Source organism: Mustelus asterias, chromosome 19, assembly GCF_964213995.1.
Source record: "Mustelus asterias chromosome 19, sMusAst1.hap1.1, whole genome shotgun sequence".
NCBI lineage: Eukaryota > Metazoa > Chordata > Chondrichthyes > Carcharhiniformes > Triakidae > Mustelus > Mustelus asterias.
In genome coordinates, this window is record NC_135819.1 from 69,331,232 (window position 1) to 69,357,157 (window position 25,926).

The window sequence follows — 25,926 nt, forward strand, 5'->3', positions numbered from 1 at the left end:
GAGTGAATGATGGCGTGATAGTTGGGCGGATTGGATTGCTTTTGTTTTTTGTACATAGGACATATCTACCAACAATGTGGAACATTGCCTAAGTATTAGTGGTATAATTGCTGGGGAACATCTTGGTTAGGATGGGTCTGGAGCACAAGTCTTCAGTACGAGAGCTGCAACGTTCTCAGAGTCCACCGGCCTTGGCGATATTCAGTGCATACTGCATTGTTTGATGACTACCTCAATAATTTTATATTCCTCTTCAGCAAACTAACAACATAAACAAATGTCTGTTATTATTTCCAATGATAATGCTCCTGATAAATTTGTACACCTGGAAAGCAATTTCTCAGACTGACAGAGACTTAAGGTCAAGTGCAGATGAAAGCAAGTGAGTCAGAAACAAGCAAATGCATTCAGTAATGTTGCCATCTCACTTAGTACGAGCAATAAGATTGAAGAGTAAATTAAGTGTCTGAAGTGGAAATTAGTTCCTATTAAACACCAACAACCAAAAGCCACCATCTCAAGTGGCTAAGCTTTAAAATGCTGAAACTGCACACTTGAAATTTTATTAGAATTTGAAGGCATATTATAAAGCATTTAAAAATTCTATTATTACAATATATAATCAAGTGATATTATCAAACCACAGGAAAGTGCCTATCACATTTCCATAAAACCCCTCTCTTATTATCACCTGATACTATTACAACTTGCATCACAATCTTTTGAAACAACCTCAGCAGCTAGAACTGCTGCAGTGAGGAAAGTATGAAAATATATAGCCTTTAATGGCTAATCTTAAAAAAAACAAAAAAGGACATGGAAAAAAATAAAGATTAAACTGCACAAATGTATAAAAATGCCTCAGGTAGTGAAGGCTATAAAAGCAGGATAATCTTGGACTCAACCCAAGTGAATTACGGCTTTCATGCATGCGCTGCATCTCCTGCTCACTGTGAAGCAGTTTAGACATCCTAAAGACGCGAGAAGAACCATACACATAAAAAAGTATTTTATTTCCTGATGCTAGGTACAATAAATTTGCAGCAAACCATGATTAATAAAACTAAAATTACGGAGCATTCTGGGAATTCCGCAATTTCTACGGACTGCACAATCAGCATTGTTCACAAAACAAAAAACAATAGCTGTCGTGAATTTTATAAGTGTAACATTCCTAATCCTTGTATGGGCATAATACTGCATATTGACTGATTAAGTGTCAAATGTACTCTTTTTTAAAAATCCATATGCTGCAGGAAATTCCAGGTCAAGTAGCATGCACCCCTTCAATAACCTTGCTTTGCATAAAGCCAAATTGTGCATCAGACATAGTAAATCTTCATGACCAATGCATAGCTTATATTCTTTTGAGTGTCTCATTGCAGCATTGTTTCTCACGGTCATTACAATCCTCATCACACTCAGTAAATTGGTTGGGATTTAATTGTCAAACTGAATTTTTCAATTCAAAATTCATGCAATAAAATAACAGATTCTATCCAGAAAGGAAAACTATTGATGGAGTCTCAGCTTTCACATCATTCTCATCATATAGCACAAAAGGAGCCCATTTGGCCCAGTGTGTTCGTGCTGGCTCTCTGCGTTAATGAAGAATGCAAGAGGGAATGCCAGGAGCAACAACGGGCATACCTAGAAATGAGGTGTTGTTACAAGTCAGGTTGGATACTGCAGGGTGTTCTATGAAGCTTGCCTGACCTGTAATGTTTTACATTGGATTTGGCTAGGATGAGCATGAGGTTTCACTTCAGATGTGATTCAACTGACTCACGAGGAGTTTTTAAATCAAAAACAAAGGTTAATTAAGAACACTGTTGCCATGTATAGCAAGAACTTTTAACAATTACAAACAAGAAACATAACCACGATAATGTATAACTCTTAAACAGTCTTGCAGGACCAGGCAAGACTGTTCTCTTCCTGTGGGGGAGCACTTCAGCTGTCACGGGCATTCAGCCTTGGATCTTCAGGTAAGCGTTCTCCAAGGCGGCCCTCATGACACACGACAGCGCAGAGTCGCTGAGCAGAAACTGATAGCCAAGTTCCGCACACATGAGGACGGCCTAAACCGGGATGTTGGATTTATGTCACCTTATCAGTAACCCCCACAGCTTGCCTCCTTGGCTTGCAGAATTTCACTGGCTCTTCTGTCTGGAGACAATACACATCTCTTTAACCTGTGTTGAATGCTCCCTCCACCCACATTGTCTGTACATTTAAGACCTGGCTGGCTGTAGAGATTTGCATTCTAATCAGTATTCTGTAATTTGATTTCTGTGTCTGTTTGCACTGTTTGAGAACAGATAATCACTCCATCTGACGAAGGGGCAGCGCTCCGAAAGCTTATGGTATTTGCTACCAAATAAACCTGTTGGACTTTAACCTGGTGTTGTGAGACTTCTTATCATGTTCATTACACAGAGAATACAAAGGAATAATTCAGTCCCGTCTGGTACAATGGATTTCAAAGTCATAATTCTGTGTCTCAGTCATATTTAAAAAACAAACATTTCATTAGTTACGAGTCTGATTCTAATAAACAGTTCTGGTAATATCAAAATCTACTCTGCACAAAATCTGTGTGTGTGTATGTGTGAATTTATGTGTATTCAGTTTGCCAGACATTCTGAGAGTGTTAACTGGATCCTTGCAGTTGAAGTCAAAATGAAGTCACATCCACACCAGTTGGTGAAGTCGAAACTAAGACAGAGCCTTCACTTGCTGAAAGAATTTATTGACTTGGTTCACTCCTCACATCCTGTGTCCCAGCTATCACCTATTCATGTTTCCCTCAACAATGTAATTGACAAGACATTGACAGATTCCCATTTTCTTTAAAACTTATGAAAACACCAAAATAATCTTTCAAATTTATCAAAAAAAAGATAATTTTGTTTACCTTATTTCTTTACATTATAGAGCAACTAACCATTAATAGATCTCATATTCCCCTCTCTTTAAACAAAAATCTTTTTCTTCTTTACCATACACAAATAATTAATTACAAAGCAATCAAAGAAAACATTTGTCTTCCATATTCTCATTAGAATACAAAACATCCATCTTCCAGGAGAGCTAATAATTGCTTGAAACAAGCACCTCTCTTTGCGGAGCAGTCTGACAATTGGTGACTTGCATCCATTCATTTTATTTCTGAAACTTCTCTTACATTCAACATTTCTTTTATGCCAGCAAGGTCAAACCGCAACCTTTTTTCAATGACACCCTTTGTCAAATGAATATTGCCCCAAAGAAAAAGATTATTCACATAGCATCCTCGTACTCACAAATAGGCTTACATTAACACTGCAATGAAGTTGCTGTGAAAATCCCCTAGTCGCCACATTTGGGCACCTGTTTGGATACACTGAGGGAGAATTTAGCATGGCCAATGCACCTAACCAGCACATCTTTTGGACTGTGGGAGGAAAACAAAGCACCCAGAGGAAACCCATGCAGACATGGGGAGAACGTGCAGACTTCACACAGACAATGACCCAAGCCGGGAATTAAACCCAGGTCCTGGCTCTGTGAGGCAGTAGTGCTAACCACTATGCCACCATGCCACAAGTACACCCCCATATCCATTGCATCTACTCACGTCAATGTTTCAGCAGCTGAGGTGCATTTAATTACCCTTTTTATTTTCTTCACATCCCAGACCAATGGACAAGTATCATTGTTTCCCACCAAGAATATGATAAACCCTGCTGTGCTAGAATATCCACCTGAAAGACCGGCATGTCAAACATTGCTGAAAATGGCTAACTTTACATATTTTGGGTTCCCATGTTTTATTAGCTCCAAAACCTTTCCCAACATTGTATGTTTCATCATAGTACTCAGTTCCAATATGCCTAACTGGTCTAATCTGAGTGCACAACTAGTTCAACTGTCCAATCAAACTTAGTTAATCTGTTTCCTCACCTGGCAGGGGAGAGTCAATAATCATCAGGCAGGTTGATTTCTCTTGCTTGGCAGGGTGAAGCTATTATCAGGCAGGGGATGAGGTTAGCCCATTGCACTTGGGGTGTGCTCTTGCCTGCAATCTTGGTTTGCTTAAGTTGGGTCGAGGAAAGGATCAGGGTGGCCAATAAGGTTAAACCGAGGCTTTACCTGATGCAATTTTTCAAAGCCATCTCAGCCTTTTAGTTAAGATGAAGCATTAGATCAAGCCCAGGAGGGAGTGAAATGTCTCATCCTGTCAACTTGGATCTTGTTTTGTTGAGCCCAAGATGAGCTTGTCTTGTCTTTGACAAAGGGTCACCTGGACTCGAAATGTCAGCTCTTTTCTCTTACAGATGCTGCCAGACCTGCTGAGATTTTCCAGCATTTTCTCTTTTGGTTTCAGATTCCAGCATCCACAGAAATTTGCTTTTATCTTGTCTGGTCAGCTTGGATCTTGTTTGTCCCTCATGTGGGGATTTTGATTGGTTTTAATTGAATTGGCTTTATTGATTAGAATTAAACTACCAAAAGGTACCAAAAGAAAATCTTGTGTTTCATGTGATGAACTATATGTGCATGTCCATCTGCGTAATAAGGCTGGCTGCCCCATCTGGTATTTCAATGTATACACCAAATTCTTTCCAACTTATTGTTTGGCACTCTTTATCAGCTTATCTTCCAATTTGTTAACAGCCGCTAAAAGTTCTCAAATCGTACAGACTTCTACTTCTTGTGGCATTCTTAGCCTATTCTATGGTCTTTGTTCTTGTCAAACAATGACCCCTACTTGCCTTCCTCTCGCTTTCTGAACTACTGCAACACAATTTCTCCCTCCGATAAGTGGAGTGCCTTTTGCAAGTCTGTGATCTTTTCCTAGGTCTGTGACCACTTCCCAGTCTGCTTTCAGAACTCACACCCGTTTTCTAAACACCTCTACAATAAAATAAAAGCAAATTACTGCGGATGCTCCATCTCCAACTTATTTTAATAAATCCATGGGTCTTATTTATCTTTTGTCCCTCATCTTGCACAGTCAGCCAATATTTGTATTTGCCAGCGGCTTTTCCTACTCTCCCTATAATGGTGACATTCACTGGCCCCTGTAACTCTTGCACCAACTTTGGGTAGTTATCCTTTCGAATAAAGAGCCATAACCTGTGCTCCAATATCACTTTGTTCATATTCAGCCATCCCTTTATCTGCCATAATCTATTCCTCGTAATTATCCAAAGTATCTAAAACACATGATGCCTCTTCACTGTGTTACTTGTTCAGATTCTGTAAATGTATAATCAGTGCCAATTAGCCTCAAGGAATGTACCTTAACAGTTTAATTGCCTTGCTGTAAAATTATTTTTCCATTGCTGCCTGTAACCTTACCTGGGATTTGCCATTCGTTCTGACCTTCTCTTTTGGAATATACCATGTCCCCGGACTAAAATTTACTTCTGATGGCCTTACAAGATGAAGGTAAGTAAAATTGCTGGCTCCAACGCACCTCTCCCAGATGAGCTCAATGCAGTCTATGCCCGTTTTAAGCAAGAGGTCAGCGAGAGCATGCTCTGCACTCTGGATGAACCTGTATCTGGGATTACCATTGCAGATGTCAGAACAACTTTCTCGAAGGTGAACCCACAAAAAACGACTGGCCCAGATGGGGTGCCCGGATGAGCACTCAGAGCCTGCGCAGATCAGCTGGCAGGGTTATTCACGGACATCTTCAACCTCTCTTTACAACAATCTGACGTCCCTATCTGCTTAAAGATGACAATCATCATCCCGGTACCAAAGAAAGACCAAGCAGTGTGCCTCAATGACTATCGTCCGGTGGCTCTGACATCCATCATTATGAAGTGCTTGAAAAGGTTAATCATGGCACAAATCAATTCCAGCCTCCTGGACTACCTAGATCCACTACAGTTTGCCTACCGCCACAACAGGTCCACAGCAGACACCATCTCCCTGGCCCTGCATTCAACTCTGGAACACCTAGATAACAAAGACACCTATGTCAGACTCCTATTTATTGACTACAGCTCATCCTTCAACACTATTATTGCCACGAAACTCATCTCCAAACTCCGTGGCCTGAGCCTTGGCTCCTCCCTCTGCGACTGGCTCCTGAACTTCCTAACTCTCAGACCACAATCAGTAAGGATAGGCAACAACACCTCCTCCACGATCATCCTCAACACCAGTGCCTCACAAGGCTGTGTTCTCAGCCCCCTACGATACTCCTTGTACACCCATGACTGTGTGGCCAAATTCCCCTCCAATTCGATTTTCAAGTTTGCTGATGACATCACTGTGGTGGGACAGATCTCAAACAATGACGAGACAAGAGTACAAGAATGAGATAGAGAATCTGGTGAACTGGTGCGGCAACAATAATCTCTCCCTCAATGTCAACAAAATGAAGGAGATTGTCATCGACTTCAGGAAGCGTAGAGGAGAACATGCCCTTGTCTTCATCAATGGGGACGAATTTGAAAGGGTTGAGAGCTTCAAATATTTACGTGTCCAGATCATCAACCACCTGTCCTGGTCCCCCCATGCCAACACTAGAGTTAAGAAAGCCCACCAGTGCCTCTACTTTCTCAGAAGACGCAGGAAATTTGGCATGTCAGCTTCGACTCTCACCAACCTTTACAGACACATAGAAAGCATTCTTTCTGGTTGTATCACAGCTTGGTATGGCTCCTGTTCTGCCCAAGACCGCAAGGAACTACAAAAGGTCGTGAATGTAGCCCAATCCATCATGCAAACCAGCCTCCCATCCATTGACTCGGAATACACCTCCCGCTGCCTCAGAAAAGCAGCCAGCATAATTAAGGACCCCATGTACCCCAGACATTCTGTCTTCCTCTTTGAGGTCATGTACCAGACTCAAGAACAGCTTCCCTGCTGCCGTCAGACCTTTGAATGGACTTACCTTGCATTAAGTTGATCTTTCTCTACACCCTAGCTATGACTGTAACATTATATTCTGCACTCTCTCCTTTCCTTCTCTATGAACAGTATGCTTTGTCTGTACAGCACGCAAGAAACAATACTTTTCACTGTATGCTAATACATGTGACAATAATAAATTAAATCAAATCTTATGTGGTGCCGGACAAGGCTTGCTGAATTTTATCTGAAATTTCAGCATTGATAAACGCCTTTCCCCCTGTATGCAGGACATTCAAGGGCTCAAAGAAACAGACATCGCAATCCCTTCCAAGGCTGGGGGCTGATCCCATGACATTGAAGGTCATTCTGGATTTCTCCCATCAATTAGTTGTTGGGGACTGTGGCTCCCACCCATTTGAAGTGAATTCTTCACATGGAATGTCCATGCCAGGAAGATGTCAGTTTACAGCTTGGTTGGTCAGCTAAGATTCTGTGAAGCATCTCATCAATTATTGCATAATTTCTTTCACAGACCCCATTATGAAAGGGACTTTCAGCTGCTGCGTTCATTGCTACAATGTTCATATTTTCACACATACTTTTAAAATTAATCCTTGGCAAATTCCCCCCATTGTCAATTTGGACTTTAGCCAGTCCTGTTATTGTCCATTTTTCCATTATCCTGTCCACAATTGCTTCATTTGACTTGACTATATACACTACTGTTGACAGGCCAAATCTAGTTGCTATAACTATTAAGTGCAAGAGAAAAATGTTTTTGATACATATCCCATACCTTCAGGTTCATTGCTACAATGTCATTAAAGTCACTTGCTTGGGAGACTTACTAGGGCTGTGATGGCATCCTCCTATATTTTTTACGTGCCGCATTTCTCACTGATCTTTAAGTTTAGTGTATTAGTATATCATCCATTACCATTCCATCCTTTAGTAGAGTTTTTAAACTTAGAAGATGGATGGATAACGCTGATGTCAGTTTAAAACAATTAAATTAGACATTGAGCAGAATAAGTCAGGAATGACCTTGAATCAACAATCTTACTGAGAAAATGTTAATTGCATCCCAATAAATTGGGTCAGGTCCACACAGAAAGGGAATTTTTTTCCTTTAAACTCCTAACCCCTGAAGCCATCAACACTTCACTAACATCCACATGATGAGAAATGTTAGGTCTTAAGGGGATACAATAATGTTCCTATCGTGCAACATAGAACACCTACAGTGCAGAAGGAGTCCATTCGCCCCACTGAGTCTGCACCAACTCTCCAAAAGAACATCTTACCCAGGCCCACCCCTGCTGTGCATTTATCATGGATAATCCATCCAACCTACACATTTATGGACACCAAGAGGCAATTTAGTATGGCCAATCTATGTAACCTGCACATCTTTGGGCTGTGGGAGGAAACCGGATCACCCGGAGATCCATGCAGACACAGGGATTTCTTGCCTCAAAACTGCCTTATGTTCGATACCCAATTTCATTTTTGATAAACAGCTTACTCAAGATCTACAAAGTTCTTATGGGCCAAATGCAGGCAACTGGGACGAGCTTCGGGTTTTAAAAAAAAGGGCGGCATGGACAAGTTGGGCCAAAGGGCCTGTTTCCATGCTGTAAACCTCTATGACCTCTAATAGTAAGGATATTTCACCAGATACTACATATGTGGTGATGAAATTGTTTATCCTAGCTATTTTACATGGAATCACCACTCTCTTTCATGTGTTACCATCCCTGAACAAGTGGAATGTATTCCTATATTCCTTAACCTTACTTCAGTATTCGCCATTTAGAAAATCCACGTCACATATCAAACAATCCACTCCACACACTGCGGACATCCACTGCCTCACACAGGACAATTGAGTGAGCTCGCAACTAGAACACTCACTATTGGACTATAGCTTCTGGTGACCAGTACAATTCCTTCTGAGTAATCAGTATTATCATCTTCCCATTGAGATCGATCCTTCACATGTGTCATTTCAAATACCGTTATTCTGTTTTGGACAATTCATTGGAAAAAGATATGTCAAGTCACATCTATATTCCCAAGTTACTCCTCAGGTTCATTCCTCCACAATTTCTGTTGTATGTATAGCTACAAACAGTCTCTATGCGTATTTATTTTGTGTTTATTTTTTCATATTGATGCCAGCCCATAACTAAATGGTCACAAAATGCAGCCAGCACTGAATTCTCCATCTTTTGCGTTACCGCTGATTCTTCCTTTAGTGCCATGAAAGTGGCTGGAAATTAATGTTGCATCACAAGCTTTTTTTTCCCCCCAAGCTTCAGCCAACTGCAAAAGCATATCTCTTTCTCAGAATCTAAATCCAGTCAAGACTAGGAACCTATCCATGTTCAATGCTTGAATCACAATCCAACAATTTGAAAGCAAGCACTGAATCAGGGGCCTCCAAACAGAATTTCTGCAATCTGTTAAATTTCAAGATATACAAGCAGGAAGTAGAAGCAGTGGCAGGTCATTCGGCCCTTCGTGTCTGCTCCGTCATTCATATTTTTCTGTGTGGAATAACCATCCATCTTGCTAAATTTATCAAAATCTGACCATGCCTCAAGTGCATTTAACAGGTTATCTTTAAAGATTATCCAAACGATAATCATAGAATCTCTACAGTGCAGAAAGAGGCCATTCGGCTCATCGGGTTTGCACCAACTCTCCCACAGGGTATCTTACCCGGGCCCAACCCCTTTCCCTATCCCCGTAACCCTGTGCACTTAACATGGTTAATCCACCTAACTGGACGGTAGGAGGAAACCGGAGCACCCAGAGGAAATCCACTCAGACACGGGGAGAACATGCAAACTCCACACAGACAATCACCCAAGGCCAGAATCGAACCTGGATCCCTGGCACTGTGAGGCAGCAGTGCTCACCACTGTGTCACCGTGCCACTCTGGTTACGAAAATACTTTGGACCTGTTCCTGCTTCTGCTGGGAAGCAAAAGTGCTCGTCTTTTCTTTGGTAAGGATATAATCCATGTCCATATATCCACTTCATTCTTCCATCATTCATAAGGTTGAGAGAGCAACAGTGGAAAATTACACCCTGATCATTTACACTTGGTTTCAGCTACTGCCCTCCATAATAAATTACAATTACAATTTTCTGTCGCAAAGGGTATCTTACTTCCAATCTTTAGCTTTAGGCCAACTATTCTCTGCTACCAATGTTAACTGGATCCATGCCAGTTGGTGAAATCAAAAGCAAGACACAGAGCCTTCCTTGCTGAGAGTTTATTGACTTTGTACAGTGTCAACACTCCTCACATCCCTCCAGTGTCCCCCGTTATTCCCTATTTATACATATTCAAATACCCATCATCCGTTTACTTCAACAATATCAATATAGGCAAACCCAAACAATGTAATTGATGAGACAGTGACAGGGAGAAACAGACAGAGACACAGACCAAGAGAGTGACCAGAGGATAGAAAGTGACAGAAGGCCCAGAAGGCGACAGTGAAAGAGTTTAGAAGGAACTTCATGAGACAGAGTGCAACAGAGATAGAATGCAATGGAGAGAGAACACAGAAGGAACTATATATCCTGGCCCTGCCTGGGGGTGCCCAAGTGGGAGCTTTACTCTGCTTCAAATCTGTGAATTTACTGTTCTGAGAGTAGAATTGAGATTCTGGAACCCATCTTACTGCAGGTCCCCTTAGAAAATTTTAACGATGGAATGTTTCAGTTCATAAAGCAAGTCATAAAATGCATCTCCATCAATGTTATGAAGACAATATGGGAATTACAATTTCAATTTAGAAACCTGAAGCACGCATCACTGGTAAAATTACTCCAATTAATTTGAGTGGGAAAAAGAAAGGAAATTAAAGAAAGCAATCCACTAAGCATTAATTACAATCTTCATGTGCTTGCATAAATTACTTGTATACTTATAAGCAGGAAGGTAATTGTAGAAGACTATTGTTCACCGAAACGCATAAATTGAAGAACAGAGAAATTACACACAATTTTTGTTTTCGATCGGTTACTATGAGAACATTTTAAAGCATTTTTCTCCTCAAATTTCTGCAATAGAACTTAATTTACGGACTATATTTTTGTGCATCTTTTGTGGCAAGTACCATGGAACACAAAGTGTATTTCACTGAATAAGTGATTTTGGGAACAATGCTTCACATGGTCCCAGGGAAGGTTATTTTAAAGATAACGGTCTTTATAAAAAGCCTGGTGAGGTTTTCTCTGTTGATGAGTCCTTTCATCAAGGTGAGGGAGCTGATGTGATTACAACAAATGCAAAGCAAGCACGCACTTGACAAAAACATTAATAATGTTTCTGTCATTCTTCAGACTTTAAGCAAACAAATAAATTATATGTCCACAGCAAAGAAAAGGTAAATGCAAAATACTGCAGATGCTGGAATTTGAAACAAAAACAGAAAATGCTGGAAAATCTCAGCAGATCTGACAACATCTGTGGAGAGAGAAAAGAGCTAATGTTTTGAGTCTGGATAACTCTTCACCAGCAAGAGGCAAACGGTACGTTGGCCTTCATTGCAAGAGGATTTAAGTACAGGATGTCTGATTGCAGCTGTACAGGGGCTTGCTGAGACGACACACCTGGAGTATTGTGTGTAGTTTTGGTGTCCTCACACATTAAAAGACACACTTGCCATTGAGGAAATTCAGCTAAGGTTCACCAGACTGACTACTGGGAATGACAGGGTTGTCGCACGACTCGAGATTGGGTGAGCCAAACCTGCAAGTTGAGAAGAATGAAAGGGGATCTCATTGAAACAAAAAAAGTGAGTAACCATATTAAAATATTTTGGAGGATAAACTGCAAACAATACTCTGCATGCCAGTTGATAGCCTGTTTGTTTGTTTTTTTTTGGCTCTGTAAGATTAACGCTTCTGTCATTTAATCTCTCCTGTCCTCCACTCGATCACAGGTCTTCCTTTCATAGACACAAAAGATGTGCCAAAAACAGATGTGCAGCTGTCTGAAAACAGAGGAGGAAAAAGGAAACATACAAATAAAAAGAAACGTAAGGGGAGCCAAAATATGGTCTAAAATTGTTGAACTCGAGGCTGATTCTGAAAGGCTGCAAAGTGCCTAATCTAAAGATGAAGTGTTGTTCCTCGAGCTTGCATGGAGCTTCACGGGAACAGTGCAGTAGACCAAGGACAAAGATGTACGTGAGCAAATTGGAGAATTAAAATGGAAGCTCGGGATCATGCTTGCAGACTGAATGGAGAATTTCACAAAGCAATAACCCAATCTGTGTTTGGTCTCCCCAGTGTATAGCAGACCACATTGTGAACAATGACTGCAGTAATGCTAAATTGTTTCTTAGCTTATTTTGTTGTCCCTTTGGCCCTGTAAGATTAACTCTTCTGTCTACTAGGGCTTGATTCTCCTGAATTGGCACTAAGAGCGTACGGCAGAGGGAAAATCAGAGTGTTTCCCGCTGGTGCTGGCAACATTTGTCGAGAGGGATCCACCCCACCTGATAAATTTATGCATCCCGCAATTCACGCCGGTCAGCCCAACTTTTCAGAGATTGGGATGCCACTTTTAAAGGGTGCCCTGATCTCATGCTCAGAGATAGGTTCCCCCTTCTCCCAAAAACCAAAATGGTGACCCCCACTGACCAGGGGAGCACCACTAGCCAAAGAGGGGCATCCTACACCCACACCCATCCCTTCCCACATTGGCATGAGGGTGATATGAACACTCCTCCCTCAGACCCTCCATTCAGCCCCACTCCCTCCTCAAACCCCCATTCAAGACCGACACCTTGGCAGTGCCAAAGGTGCACTGACCCCTGGTCCCGACACCCTGGTCTGGTGTCTTGGACCTAGAAGGGTTTCGGGAGGTAGGTCAACTGGTTATGTGCCCTTGGCTGCTGCAAGGCTGCAGACGAAGGGTCCCCAAGCTGCAGGCAACTTCAAAAGAGCTAAGTGTTTTTCACTTCTTCTTTTGTGTAAACATTGTGGTTCGGAACAATGAGTATTTGAGTTGCATTCAAGCGTGAGGGGAAAGATAAATAAACACAGCTGACTGGAGCCTAAGTAGAAAACATTAAGCTGTCAATCAAATGAGTTGAAAGGCCTGGACTGAAATTGAGTGGAAACAGAAGTTTTCAAAGGGTTGGTGAGCATTCTAGGAAGGCTCAGAGACTTTAAATAAAAGTTGTGAGAATAGAAAGGGGCAGAGCGAACAATAGCGGAGAAAGGACCCCCCCCCCCCCCCCCCCCCAGTGAAAATGGCATCTCCTCACTGTCAGGGTACTTCAAAGGGGTCTGCTCACATCTGCAGCTTCTGGGAGAGAGAACACTCACACCTGCAGCTTCTGGGAGAGAGAACAGGGAAGCCGTGATGCAGAATGGATATTTGATAGCCTTGCTGTCATTGTATTGTGTGTTGTGTGTGGGGTCGGGGGGGGGGGGGGGGGGGGGGGGGGGGGGAATGGTTGCAACTCAAAATTCAGGGAATAATATTTCCACTGTAACAGCAGCTCTGTCATTATATAAATGCCCATATTTCAAATGCTCTGTGGCTATAGAATGCTGATTCACGAGAATGCACTGTAGCAATCTACCAAGGTTACTCTACTAAGGTTTCTCTCCCTTGCATTCTCTGCCACCAAAAAAGGACAAGAGCGGCAGTGATGAGAACATCATAACCTCCCCAAAATTCGAATGTGTTCAATCATACCATCCTACTGGAAATTACTGAAAGCCAATCTGCAATCTAGCAAATGTCAGATGGAAAAGTTGCTGGTCCAGCTGTACCCGTGCAGAGACGTACAAGCATGGGGGAATCATAAGGAGAAATGCCTTGCCCGCTAAGACAACTCAGAAGCATGAAATTTCAACAAAATTTAAAAGATGTCAGCTAGACAAGCACAAAAGGTGATCACCATCGTTGTAATAGACTGTAAAATTCTCTGGGGACGATCAGGAACTGGTAAAATTCTCACTCGGATCATCCTCTCTCAACCCCAGTTTTTTTTCCCAGTCATGTTCATGTATGTCAATTTTTTAAATGGATTAATATATTAATTTGAATGTCTCAGGCACAAATTGTTTGTGAATTAAAGACACATACAGTAAATACCAAGAGTCACAGCAATTATAATAATGTGCTCTGGGGCAGCTCAAATATCTGTCATCGGAGTGCTGCTTATGTGTTGTTAAACAGAAACTGTGTTGTTAGGTGGTAAAGATAATTTGAAGCTGCGCGTATGTTTTCTGCTGAATGCAGCAATCCTTAAGATATAGACTGGGATACTCCGATTTTTCTCACCCCGCCACCATTGCCGGCGAGGAAGGAGAATTTGGCGCTGAGCCAAAACTACTTTCACTGTAGCAAGATGGAGAATCCCATCCACAGAAGAGGTCGGAGAATTCTGGCCATAGTATTTAAGACAAGAAGCACGATATGTTCTGAAAACAGTGTTTGAGTTGGTTTTTTTAAACGAATAAGCAGTGACCTATTTTCACAGCCACTCAGTTTTTTTGGGTATTCAATTTTACTAATATCTCCCCAGCAAACTTGAGTTAGGATCAACTTAGAAGGTTAGTTTATTTTTCACACGTTCAATATTCATGAGAAAGTGTGTTCGCAATTTCCCATTCTGCATTCAGGCAGTAAAAGGGACAGAGGAGGGGAGGTTTAACCATATAATGACCACAGGAAAACTGAGTATCAGTTCATGCGAGTTCAAGTCCCAAAGTCAGAGGCCAATGAGGAAATCTTCAGGCATTCCATGGCCAACTGGCTGGAGATCAGCGTTGGAAGATTTGTTTTATTCCAGTGGAATTGATGTTACAAGATGAAATAGGCATGTATTTCTGAAAGCAATGATACAAAATCTTCTAGTTGAGTCACATTAGATTGGTTGGTGGTCCAACTTGGACAGAGTAGACTTGTGTGACCTGCCAGTTAGGTGTTACACAGCAGATTGGCTGCACAACTCATAAACTGCTCAAAAGGCAGTTTGAGGGACCTCCCTTCTCCACAGCGACTTAAACAAAGGATGTTTGTCCAGCATCTGGGATTTGACTTAGTTTTCAGGACTGATAATGTCTCAACCATTATGGGTTGAAAGGGGTGCCATTCATGTCGAAGGTCCAGTGTTTGGACAGCCATTGTCTCAACAGACCTACAGACCCCACTAGCAAGGTTAGCTTATCAAATGCAAATGGCATTCCTGTGGCTCCCTCTGAAATTGGTCTGTACTGTCCCAGGTGATCTGTTAGAAGCTCCTTAGGCACAAGGAGGTGTGACATTCCTGAAACTGAGAAAAGAATTATTTTGTTCTGGAGATTGTTCGGGATAATTTCCAGACTCAGGACCAACCATCTTAATTGCCTTTGTTCAGCAGAAACGCCAGGTTAAGAAATAGCAATAAGGACAACTTTTTAAAAAATACATACAGGGTCGGGATTCCATGCTGGAAGAATCCAACAATAAATTTAGTTTGTGTTTTGCTATGCAGAAAAACAGATTTTGTTTTCCATTGTTTGTGCAAGGTATTGGCAGTAATTAGTCCAGTCTCAAAAAGTTAGTGAGAACACATTATATCCCTCACACGAGGATATTCAGCTACTGCAATTAACTTCAAAGACAGAAGTGATGGAGCAGCAATGCCTGGCCATCCAGTCAACCACCCCACCCTTCAGCACCTACTACAACAGACTCATCTAGCAATTCATTGTAGGATCATGCAGGGCAAATTGTCATTAAAATATCACCTACATTTCTAAAGTAATTAAATGCCAGTGAAGGATTTAATGTCATATCATGAATGAAATAGGCGCTATTTGAATGTATTACATAAAGGTTACAGGTTAGAAACATAGAAACTAGAAGCAGGGAGTAGGCCATTTGGCCCTTCAAGCCTGTTCAGCCATTCATCTTGATCATGGCTGATCATCAAATTCAATATCCTGATCCCCCCTTCCTCCCATATTCCTTGATCCCTTCAGCCCCAAGAGCTATATCTAATTTCTTCTTGAAATCACACGTTTTGGCCTCAACTACATTCTGTGGTAGTGAATTCCACACATTCACCATCCTCTGGGTGAAGAAATTTCTCCTCACCTCAGTTCCAAAAGGTTTACCCCTTATCCTCAAACTATGACCCCCTAGTTCTGGACTCCGCCACCATTGGGAACGTTCTTTCGGAATATACTCTGTCTAACCCTGTTAGAATTTTATAAGTTTCTATGAGATCCCCTCTCACTCTTCTAAACTCCAATGAATATAATCCTAACCAACTTAAGTCTGCCATCCCAGAAATCAGCCTGGTAAACCTTTGCTGTACTCCTTCTATAGCAAGGACATCCTTCCTCAGATAAGGACACCAAAACTGCACACAATATTCCAGATGTGGCCTCACCAACGCCCTCTACAATTGCATCAAAACATCCCTATTCCTATACTCAAATCCGCTCGCTATGAAGGCCAACATACCATTTGTCTTCTTTACTGCCTTCTGTACCTGCGCGCTTACTTTTAGCGGCTGAGGACTCCACGGTCTCGTCGAGTATCCACCTCCCTCAATTTACAACCATTTAAGTAATAATGTCTTCCTATTATTGCTACCAAAGTGGATAACCTCACATTTATCCACATTATACCGCATCTGCCATGCAGATGTCCACACACTCAGCCTGTCCAAATCAGGCTAAAGCATCTCCGCATCCTCCTCATTGCTCACCCTCCCACCAAACTAACTTTGTATCATCTGCAAACTTGGAGATAATACATTCAATTCCCTTTTCCAAATCATTAATATATGTGAACAGTGAACAGAAATAGGCCTTTCAGTACAGCTGGATTACGCCACAGCATTTGCTCCCCACTAGTCTCCTCCTATCAACACAGTCTCTTATTTTTGACTCTTCTGTATTTACCTAGCTTTCCCTTGAATGCTTCTTTGCTATTCACACCAATTAGTCCCTCGCTATAGTGAATTCAACCTTCGCACCACTCTCAATTCCTTGGTGAATGTATTTTTTTAAGTGCCCCTTACAGGCTCCACTGGTGACTATTTTATATTTGCAGCCCCTTGTTTTGGACTGCCCCACTGAAACAGCCTCTACACATCTACCTTTTCGGGTGAAGCGGGAGATGGCAGCAGGGGTAGTGCCAAGAATAGAGACAGCGGAGTACTGACAGTGTTGCTGGTTATCCCGAAGCCCAGGCTGATGCTCAGGGGACCTGGTTTCAAATCTGATGGAATTTAAATCTACAACTGAAAGCTGGTATCGGTAATGGTGAGCATGAAAATTTAATTGATAGTTATAAAAACCCATTTGCTTCACTAATGCTCTTTAGGGAAGGAAGTCTGCCATCCTTACACAGACCAGCCTACACGTGACTCCAGACCCACAGCAATGTGGTTAACTCTTAACTACCCTATGAATTTTATTCCTCAGAGTGAATTCCAGAGCTTTGCTTGTACTTTCTAGGACTTCTTTTTAACCCGTACTTCTAATCTTCATTATTATCTATCTGTACACCGAGGTCTCTACCCTATTTACAAAATAATTTGCCAAAGAGTAGATGGCCTCCTTAATTTTCCTGCCACACCTATCTACATTGAAATGCATTTGGCATTTACAAGCCAATTCTGCAAGTACAAGGTATTTTCTATTTTGTTAGTCCTTCTCAGCATGAACCAAACACCAATCTTTGTTTTCTTTCTTTGCAATACAAAATCAAACACTGGCTCACTTTTTGCTTAGATGGAGGCTTTAAGACTAGCAAACAATTTGTAAAACAAAACACCCAATGCGCCAGAGATTTTGTTTACAAAAAGTCAGCAACAGCATGTTTTTAAAATTTTTCAGTGTATTACATAAGATTCATATTATTCAGCTCAGCAAGCTAATTACTACTACAGGCTATGTACAATTCACCTGCTGTCAAGTCTCAACTTATTTAAACGCCGAAGGGAATAGCATAGCTAAAATTTACAAGATAAATCCCTTCAGAACTTCTTTTTTTACCCAAGAAAATGTAATGAAATGACACTGTATCAATCTAAGATTATAATCTACATTATTCAACATTGGTTCTAACGGGAAGTTATTTACGAAGATTTTGCAGTATTAGTCTCATTATGTCAAATGGAGTTTTTTCCCCCCCAAACTTCTTTTACAAAATGTGGATATCACTGGTCAAGTCAACATTGTTCCTTATTCCAAATTGCCAAAGAAAAGGTGGTAGTGAACTGCTTACTTGACAACGAAGTGATTTGCTAGGCCATCTCCAAAGGCAATTAGGAGGCAAAGGGCTTAGGATCTGAAGTCAAATCGAGACAAAACTAGGTCAGGATCGTAGATTTTCTTTTTTAAAAGGACTTTGAATGACAGTCTGGTAGATACATGGTCACCATTACTGATAGTGATTCACTTAGTTTACTCAATGTAATTTCCCCAACTGCCATGAACTCAATGTCCGGAGTATTACTCAAGACCTCTGGATTACTAGTCCTGTAACATGACCATGGGGAGCAGATAGCCCAGTTGGCTAGAAGGCTTGCAGTAGATAAAAACAGCAGCAGAGGGTCAGATTCCTGTCCTGAGGCCTGCCTGTTCATCCTACCCATAGTCCAGAAATCGTGGCATTTAGCAGTGGTTCGGCAATTACTCACCGAGGACCTTCTTTGGGCGCTACAAATGGCTGTATTGTACAGAAGGGAAGGAAGAATGGAACAGTGGCAGTGATAGTGGATTTGTTAGTTCGGGGAACACACAAAAGTGTTTGAAGCTGCAGATACGACTCCAGGATGTTACATTGCCTCCCTGGTGCCAAAGTCAAGGATATTAAGGCGCCATTACAGGGTATGCTTCTGGGGAGTGATCAGCCAGAGGTCATGGCCCACATTGATGCCAATGACTTTAGTTGGAAAGAGGATGAAGGCCTGAAAGTAGACTTTAGGGAGCTGGGAAGGGTATTGAAAAGGAGGACCCCTAAAGCAGTAATCTCAGGATTACCCTATTTACATGCAAGTGAGTATCGAAATAGATGAATTGAGCAACTAAACACGTGGCCAGAAAGCTGGTGTAGGAGGGAGCAGTTCTGGGGAGGATGGGACTTGTACAAGCCACACGATCCACACCTGTACAGGATTGGGATGAATATTCTCACAGGGAGATATTCTGATACTTTTGGATAGGTGGGATGATAAAAACTAAATTGGCAGGGGGATGGGAACCTGAGGTCAAATTTATGGGAAGGAACAGGAGGTAGAAAAATCAGTCTGACCCTGAAAGACAGAGGAAGCACAGGTTAAAAAAAGTGTACAGCACAGGAATTTGGCAGGGTTTAAAAGGTATATATGTCAATGCAAGGAATATAACAAATAAAATTGATGAGCTGAGGGCACAGTTAGACACATGGCAGTATGACATTGTGTGTGAAGGGCACAGAGGGCATAAAATTCTTGAACTGCCTTCAAGAGAACGTTTTTAACCAGCATGTAACAAGCCCAAGACAGGCCACAATTCTAGATTTAATCTTAAGAAATGAAGCTGGGCAAGTGGACAAAGTAGCATTGGAAGGCTTTTTGGAACTGATGACTATAACACAGTTAGATTTTGCATCATTCCAGGAAAGGACAAAAATAGAACAGGAGTAAAAGTTCTAACTTGGGGAAGACAAATTTTACAAAGCTGAGCAGTGAACTGGATACATCGACTCGAAGGGAAGACAGTATTAAAACAATGGGAGGCATTCAAAAGTGAGATTCTCCTGGCACTGTACAGACAAAGAAAAATGATGGTTCTGCCAAATCTCGATAATCCTGGTTATCCTGAAGCATACTGGGCAAGATACGGCAGAAAAACTAAGTTCATGACAGTCACAAAAAGTTTAATACGATAGAAAGTCAAGGGGAAAATCAAAAGTAAAAAAGGAAATTAGGAAAGCAAAGGGAAGATATGAAAAAATACGGGTAACTAAAAATAAACAAAACCCAAAAATCTTTCACCAGTAACTGAAGAGCAACAGATTAACTAAGGAAAGGGTAGGGCCTATTGGAGATGTTCAAGGTAATTTATGTGTTTATGCTGAAGGTGTGGGCAGGGCTCTCAATTAATACTTTATCTTCACATAGGAGGGGGATAATGCAGTTATGGAGTCATAGAGTCATAGAGGTTTACAGCATGGAAACAGGCCCTTCAGCCCAACTTGTCCCTGCCGCCCTTTTTTTTTTAAACCCCTAAACTAATCCCAATTGCCCACATTTGGCCCATATAATTAGAGAGGAAGAGTGTTAAATATTGGATACAATAAACATAAAAGAGAAGGTATTGGAAGCACAATGTTGAAGGTGGATAAATCACCGTGACTGGATGGATTGTAGCCCACGCAGGGGGGAGGAAGTGAGGGAGGATGCTCCGAGGATCATTCTCCCATCCTGATAAGGTACAGGCAAGGTACCAGGGGATTGGAAGTCTGTGAACGTTGTCCCATTATTTTTAAAAGTTGTGAGGGATAGGCCAGAAAACTAAGGGCTGGTCAGTCTGACTTCAGTGGTGGACAAATTATTTGAATCAGTTCTGATAGTATAGTTTGTCCAGGAAAGATCGTGTCTTACCAGCTTAATAAAATTTTGAGGAAGTAATAAGGAGGACTCATGAGTAGTGTCATGGATATTGTCTATGTGGATTTTACAAAAGCACTGAACAAGGTCCCACATAGGAGAAGGGGGAAGGTGGCAAGTTGGATCCAAAATGGTTCAGCAATAGGAAACAAAGAGTATGGTCAATGGATGTTTTTGCAAATGGATAGCAGTTTCCAGTGGTGTTCCATGGGGCTGAGTGTTGGGGTCTTGCTGTTTGCTGCATAGATTAGTGGTCTGGACTTATATGTGGGAGGCATGATCAGGAAGTTTGCAAATGATACAAAATTGTCCGTGTAGTTCACAGTGATTAGGGTGGCTGTTAACTGCAGAATTACATCAACGGTTTGGTTGAGTGGGCAGAAAAGTGGCAAATGGAAATCAATCCGGAGAAGTGAGGTAATGCATTTGGGAAGGACAAGCAAAGGAATCCTCAATAATCAGGAAAATATTGAGTGGGGTTGAGGAAGGGAGAGACCTTGGAGTGCATGAGGGTTGCAGCATAGGTTGTAAAGTAAAGCACATGGAATCTTATCCTTTATTGGGCGAGGTACTGAATACAAAAGCAGGGGTGTAATGTTGGAACTGTATAAAACATTGGTTAGGCCACAGCTGGAATTTCGTGCAGAGATCTGGGCAGCACCTCATAGGCAGGACCTATTACTCTGGAAAGAATTCAGAGGAGATTTAAAAGAATGTTGCTAGAGCTTGAAAATTGCAGGCACGAGGAAAGATTGGATAGACTAGGATTGCTTTCCTTAGAACAGAGGAGACTGAGGGGGTTAATTAAGATTACAAAATTAGGAGGGGCCTGGATAGAACGGACAGGAAATACTTGCTTCCCCTAGCTGAGAGATCAATTACCAGGGGACAGATGTTTAAGGTGATTGGTAGAAGGATTAGAGGGGGAGGAGGAAAAACGTATTCACCAGAGGGTGAAGGGTATCTGGAATTCACTGCCTGAATTGGTGGTCAAGGCTGAAATGCTCAGCTCTGTACCTGAAGTGCTGTAAACTGCAAGGCTATTAACAGGCCACGAAGTGGGATAAAAATGAGTTGCTAGTTTGTTTTTCCCTTTTTTGGCCACTGTGGACAAATGGGCTGAATGGCCTTTTTCTGCAGTGTAACATTTTTGTGGCTCTATAGTTCAGAACCCAAGAAAAATATAACCACCAACTAACTTTCCCTATATCGTTTTTTCCCGTAAAGCTGTTAACCAAAAATAGTAGAGACTCCTTTTTATACATCGACTGCACTATGTTAGTCCTGAACACAATTTGAAAATTGTTCATGTTGTATTCTGTCTCTACAGTGTAAATTAAATGGGTTTGTACAAAGAAACAATGAATTTGTTTTTAGGTGTGAATAAAGACCTGGCTAACTTTCTTCAATGAAAACAGGCAGAATTCTGTGAACCTCTCTTCCTGACTCAAACTTAAAGCCTGCTGCCACCTTTGTTGCTTTTTTATCGTTGTTTCCAGTCCATCAATATCTTTCAAAAGGAACCAGGGAACAGCACAGGATTAAAATGACCCTTTGGTTTTATAACCAAACATCATAAGATATGTTTCAAGACTCTCCTTTTAGCTTCGTTGGGAATAGTGCACTGAAATGGCAGAACTGGCTCAAGGAGCTACATGTTTAACTCCTGTTCTTATTTTTCATGTTCTTGTAACATACTTTCATAGAATGGTCAGTAATCCAACCTGAATCCTTTACGTCCTGAGATTCAATCTGAATAGCTTAATGACTGAGCATCATGAGTCTACATTTACATTTTAGATAAATGGAACAAGGTACCTACCAGCATGTCTGTGGCATGAAGATAATGTTTACTTGCCATGCATCGCTCCAGTTTCTGTGGCACCTGTTTGATGTTCTCAATTTCATCAAGCAGATTTAGTACATGCTTGTGTTCAATACCTTCGATCCACAGTTTGCGTAACTCATCCCTTTTGCAGTGGAGCAGCATTTTGCATGAAAGCAAATTCTCCTTCACCTGCTTGATCTTGTTGCGCGAGCTGGTGATACGTTCTGTGATGCTTTGGTATGTCCTAATGGCTGTGGTAAGCTCTGTGTAGTGCTGTACAATCAATTCATCCAAGTCATGGTCGCATTTCTCATAGGCCTCCTCCAAACGGCCCTTTTCAGCTTCTCGATCCTGAACGTCATCACTTGTTGACAGAGTTCTATAGAGTAAGAAATGTGAGTCAATTACTTAAACAGGAAACCTATTTTCATCGCTAACACTTGAATTTGACTGAAGTATTTCAGTATCAGCACTTGAATGTTGACTATATTTTGGTAATTATAATAAGCATTGTCAGTTGAATTTGCACAATTAAAACTTGGTAAATCTTATTTTTCTGTATTTCAATCATTGGATTTAAAAGTAATGCACTGCACATGAAACACTGCGATATTTCTAACAAGCTAATACGGTGCTATACAAATGAAAGCAGCAACTCCTTGATCACCAACCCACAATCCCAAGTTGTTGTACATGAGGTATTAGGTTCGACATGTGTGTGATCGTCCCCAAAACTGAGGTAGCCATTCTGAACCAATTAACTGCACTGTCATAACGCTATTGCTTGACATAAACAGACCTTTAATTGACATACATACGTGCGCACACAGATGTTTAAATTCCACTGATGGCCCTCACTTATGTCCATATTTAATTGGGTCTTGATAATGTCTGTAGAGTCATATAGTCATATAGTGCAGAAAAGGCCCATCAGCCCATCAAAATGCCAAATTTCAAATGATTTGCAGCTTGTTTGGGTCCAATTTTTAAAAGTATTGACTAAGTTCATCATATGATATGCCTGTGCTGTGCATAACACAATGTTTCCAATATTATTAATTCATGCAGATCAAAGTATCTTTAGAAGTTTAGATTATTATTTTGACAATTTTAGGTGGAAAATATATGGGATAGTGGCTTTCTAAAAGTGTGATTAAACATGGCACTAAAAAAACCTTAAAATATGGGCAGCACGGTGGCACAGTGGTCAGCACTACTGCCTCAGTGCCAGGGACCCGGGTTTGATTCCTGGCTTGAGTCAGTGTCTGTGTGGAGTTTGCACATTCTCCCCATGTCTGCGTGCATTTCCTCAGGGTGCTCCGGTTTCCTCCCACAGTCCAAAGATGGGCATGCTAGGTGGACTGGCCAAGCTAAATTGCCCCTTAGTGTCGGGGGGACTAGCTAGGGTAAATGCCTGGGGTTGTGGAGATGGGGCCTGGGTGGGATTGTGGTCGGTGCAGACTTGATGGGCCAAATGGCCTCCTCCTACGCTGTAGGATTCAAGTTATAACCTCAGATCGATACTCAAAATGTGTTTTTTTAATGAACATTATTAAATATCATTCACAAAAAACATGACTAGTTGCCTTGATTTGATTTTTTGAACTCGTGCTGTCCTACCTACATCAAATTCTCATTGCAAGGATTTTACATTGGGCAGCTACTTTTCAGAAAAAAATCATATGCACCTAAAATTATTAAAATGTACATTCAAAGGATGTATGCAGTGTTATAAAAAATGATCACATTAATGATATATTGTTCAAAGTTCATAAATAGATTGGTTGCAAATACCTACTTGATCAAGTTCGACATCAAACCTAACACCCCCATTGGCACTTGCTGTGCAGATACACAAACCTAATAATAATTTGAATAAAATACAGATGCCTTTCAACTACAATCTAGAAGCAGTCAGATATTTCAAGGGAGAAGCCGGAAAAAAAAGTTGACCAATCAAACTTCAAAGGCAGCATGCAGTTGTAAACTCAGAAGAGATGATCTATCTCCAAAAAGATTATGTCACAATTGAAAGAACATTTTGATTTATCTTTTGAAAGTACAGAAGCTAAATCTAAATTTAACACAGGAGCAAAATTTCAATTAATGTTCAAGAAAAAGATGGCTTGAAGTATCCTTTTATCCCATCGCTTATGAAGGTGGTAATGACTTGCTGTGTAGAATTTCACTGACACCGGGCGATCTCCAGTAGCTTGTCCGACCGGCCGTTATTTACATGTGCTTGGATAATGAGGGTCAAATATTGGTTAACTGAGGGGACATCATAAACGTTACTAATCTCATCCCCAACTTGAAACCAGTGGGATCATTGTGGAACCCTGGCCAATTCTGTCACTTCCCATTACTGAACACAGAGACCAGATGGAGGAGCCCTACCAGCATTTGTTACACTAAAGTGCATTTTAATGATGCTGACATCTAAATTTAGATGCACCTCTGAAATATGAAATCGAGTGATTATCTTAATACATCACTGCCTTGTGACAAGTGCAACATGTGCGTTACATTGTATACACCTCATTACAATTGAGCCAGTAACTCTATATTGCCTCCGAGATCAGAGGTATAGAGGAAGTTAAGAACATAGAACAGTACAGCACAGTACAGGCCCTTCGGCCCTCGATGTTGTGCCGAGCTTTGTCTGAAACCAAGATCAAGCGATCCCACTCCCTATCATTCTGGTGTGCTCCATGTGCCTATCCAATAACCGCTTGAAAGTTCCTAAAGTGTCCAACTCCACAATCACAGCAGGCAGTCCATTCCAGACCCCAACTACTCTCTGCGTAAAGAACCTACCTCGGACATCCCTCCTATATCTCCCACCATGAACCTTACAGTTATGCCCCCTAGTAACAGCTACATCCACCCAAGGAAATAGTCTCTGAATGTCCACTCTATCTATCCCCCTCATCATTTTATAAACCTCTATTAAGTCACCTCTCAACCTCCTCCGCTCTAAAGAGAAATGCCCTAGCTCCCTCAACCTTTCCTCATAAGACCTACCCTCCAAACCAGGGAGCATCCTGGTAAATCTCCTCTGCACTCTCTCCAATGCTTCCACATCCTTTTTATAGTGAGGTGACCAGAACTGCACACAATATTCCAAATGTGGTCTCACTTGTGGTACAGTTGCAGCATAACCCCACGGCTCTTAAATTCAATCCCCCTGTTAATAAACGCTAATACACTATAGGCCTTCTTCACGGCTCTATCCACTCGAGTGGCAACCTTCAGAGACCTGTGGATATGAACCCCAAGATCTCTCTGTTCCTCCACATTCCTCAGAACCCTGCCGCTGACCCTGTAATCCGCATTCAAATTTGTCCTGCCAAAATGAATCACCTCGCACTTATCAGGGTTAAACTCCATTTGCCATTTTTCAGCCCAGCTCTGCATCCTATCAATGTCTCTTTGCAGCCTACAACAGCCCTCCACCACATCCGCTACTCCACCAATCTTGGTGTCATCAGCAAATTTACTGACCCACCCTTCAGCCCCCTCCTCCAAGTCATTGATAAAAATCACAAATAGCAAAGGACCCAGCACTGATCCCTGTGGTACACCACTGGTAACTGGTCTCC

At 41.5% G+C, this 25,926-nt stretch overlaps 1 protein-coding gene across 3 annotated transcripts in view; it reads right to left on the minus strand.

Annotated features, from left to right (window-relative positions):
- exoc4 (exocyst complex component 4) overlaps positions 1–25,926 on the minus strand; it is a 516,360-nt gene that overhangs the window by 484,330 nt on the left and 6,104 nt on the right. For all 3 annotated transcript variants that reach the window (XM_078235822.1, XM_078235823.1, XM_078235825.1), the window contains exon 2: positions 22,319–22,703. In XM_078235822.1, coding sequence (XP_078091948.1) covers positions 22,319–22,703 — 385 coding nt within the window. The remainder of the gene's footprint in view (positions 1–22,318; positions 22,704–25,926) is intronic.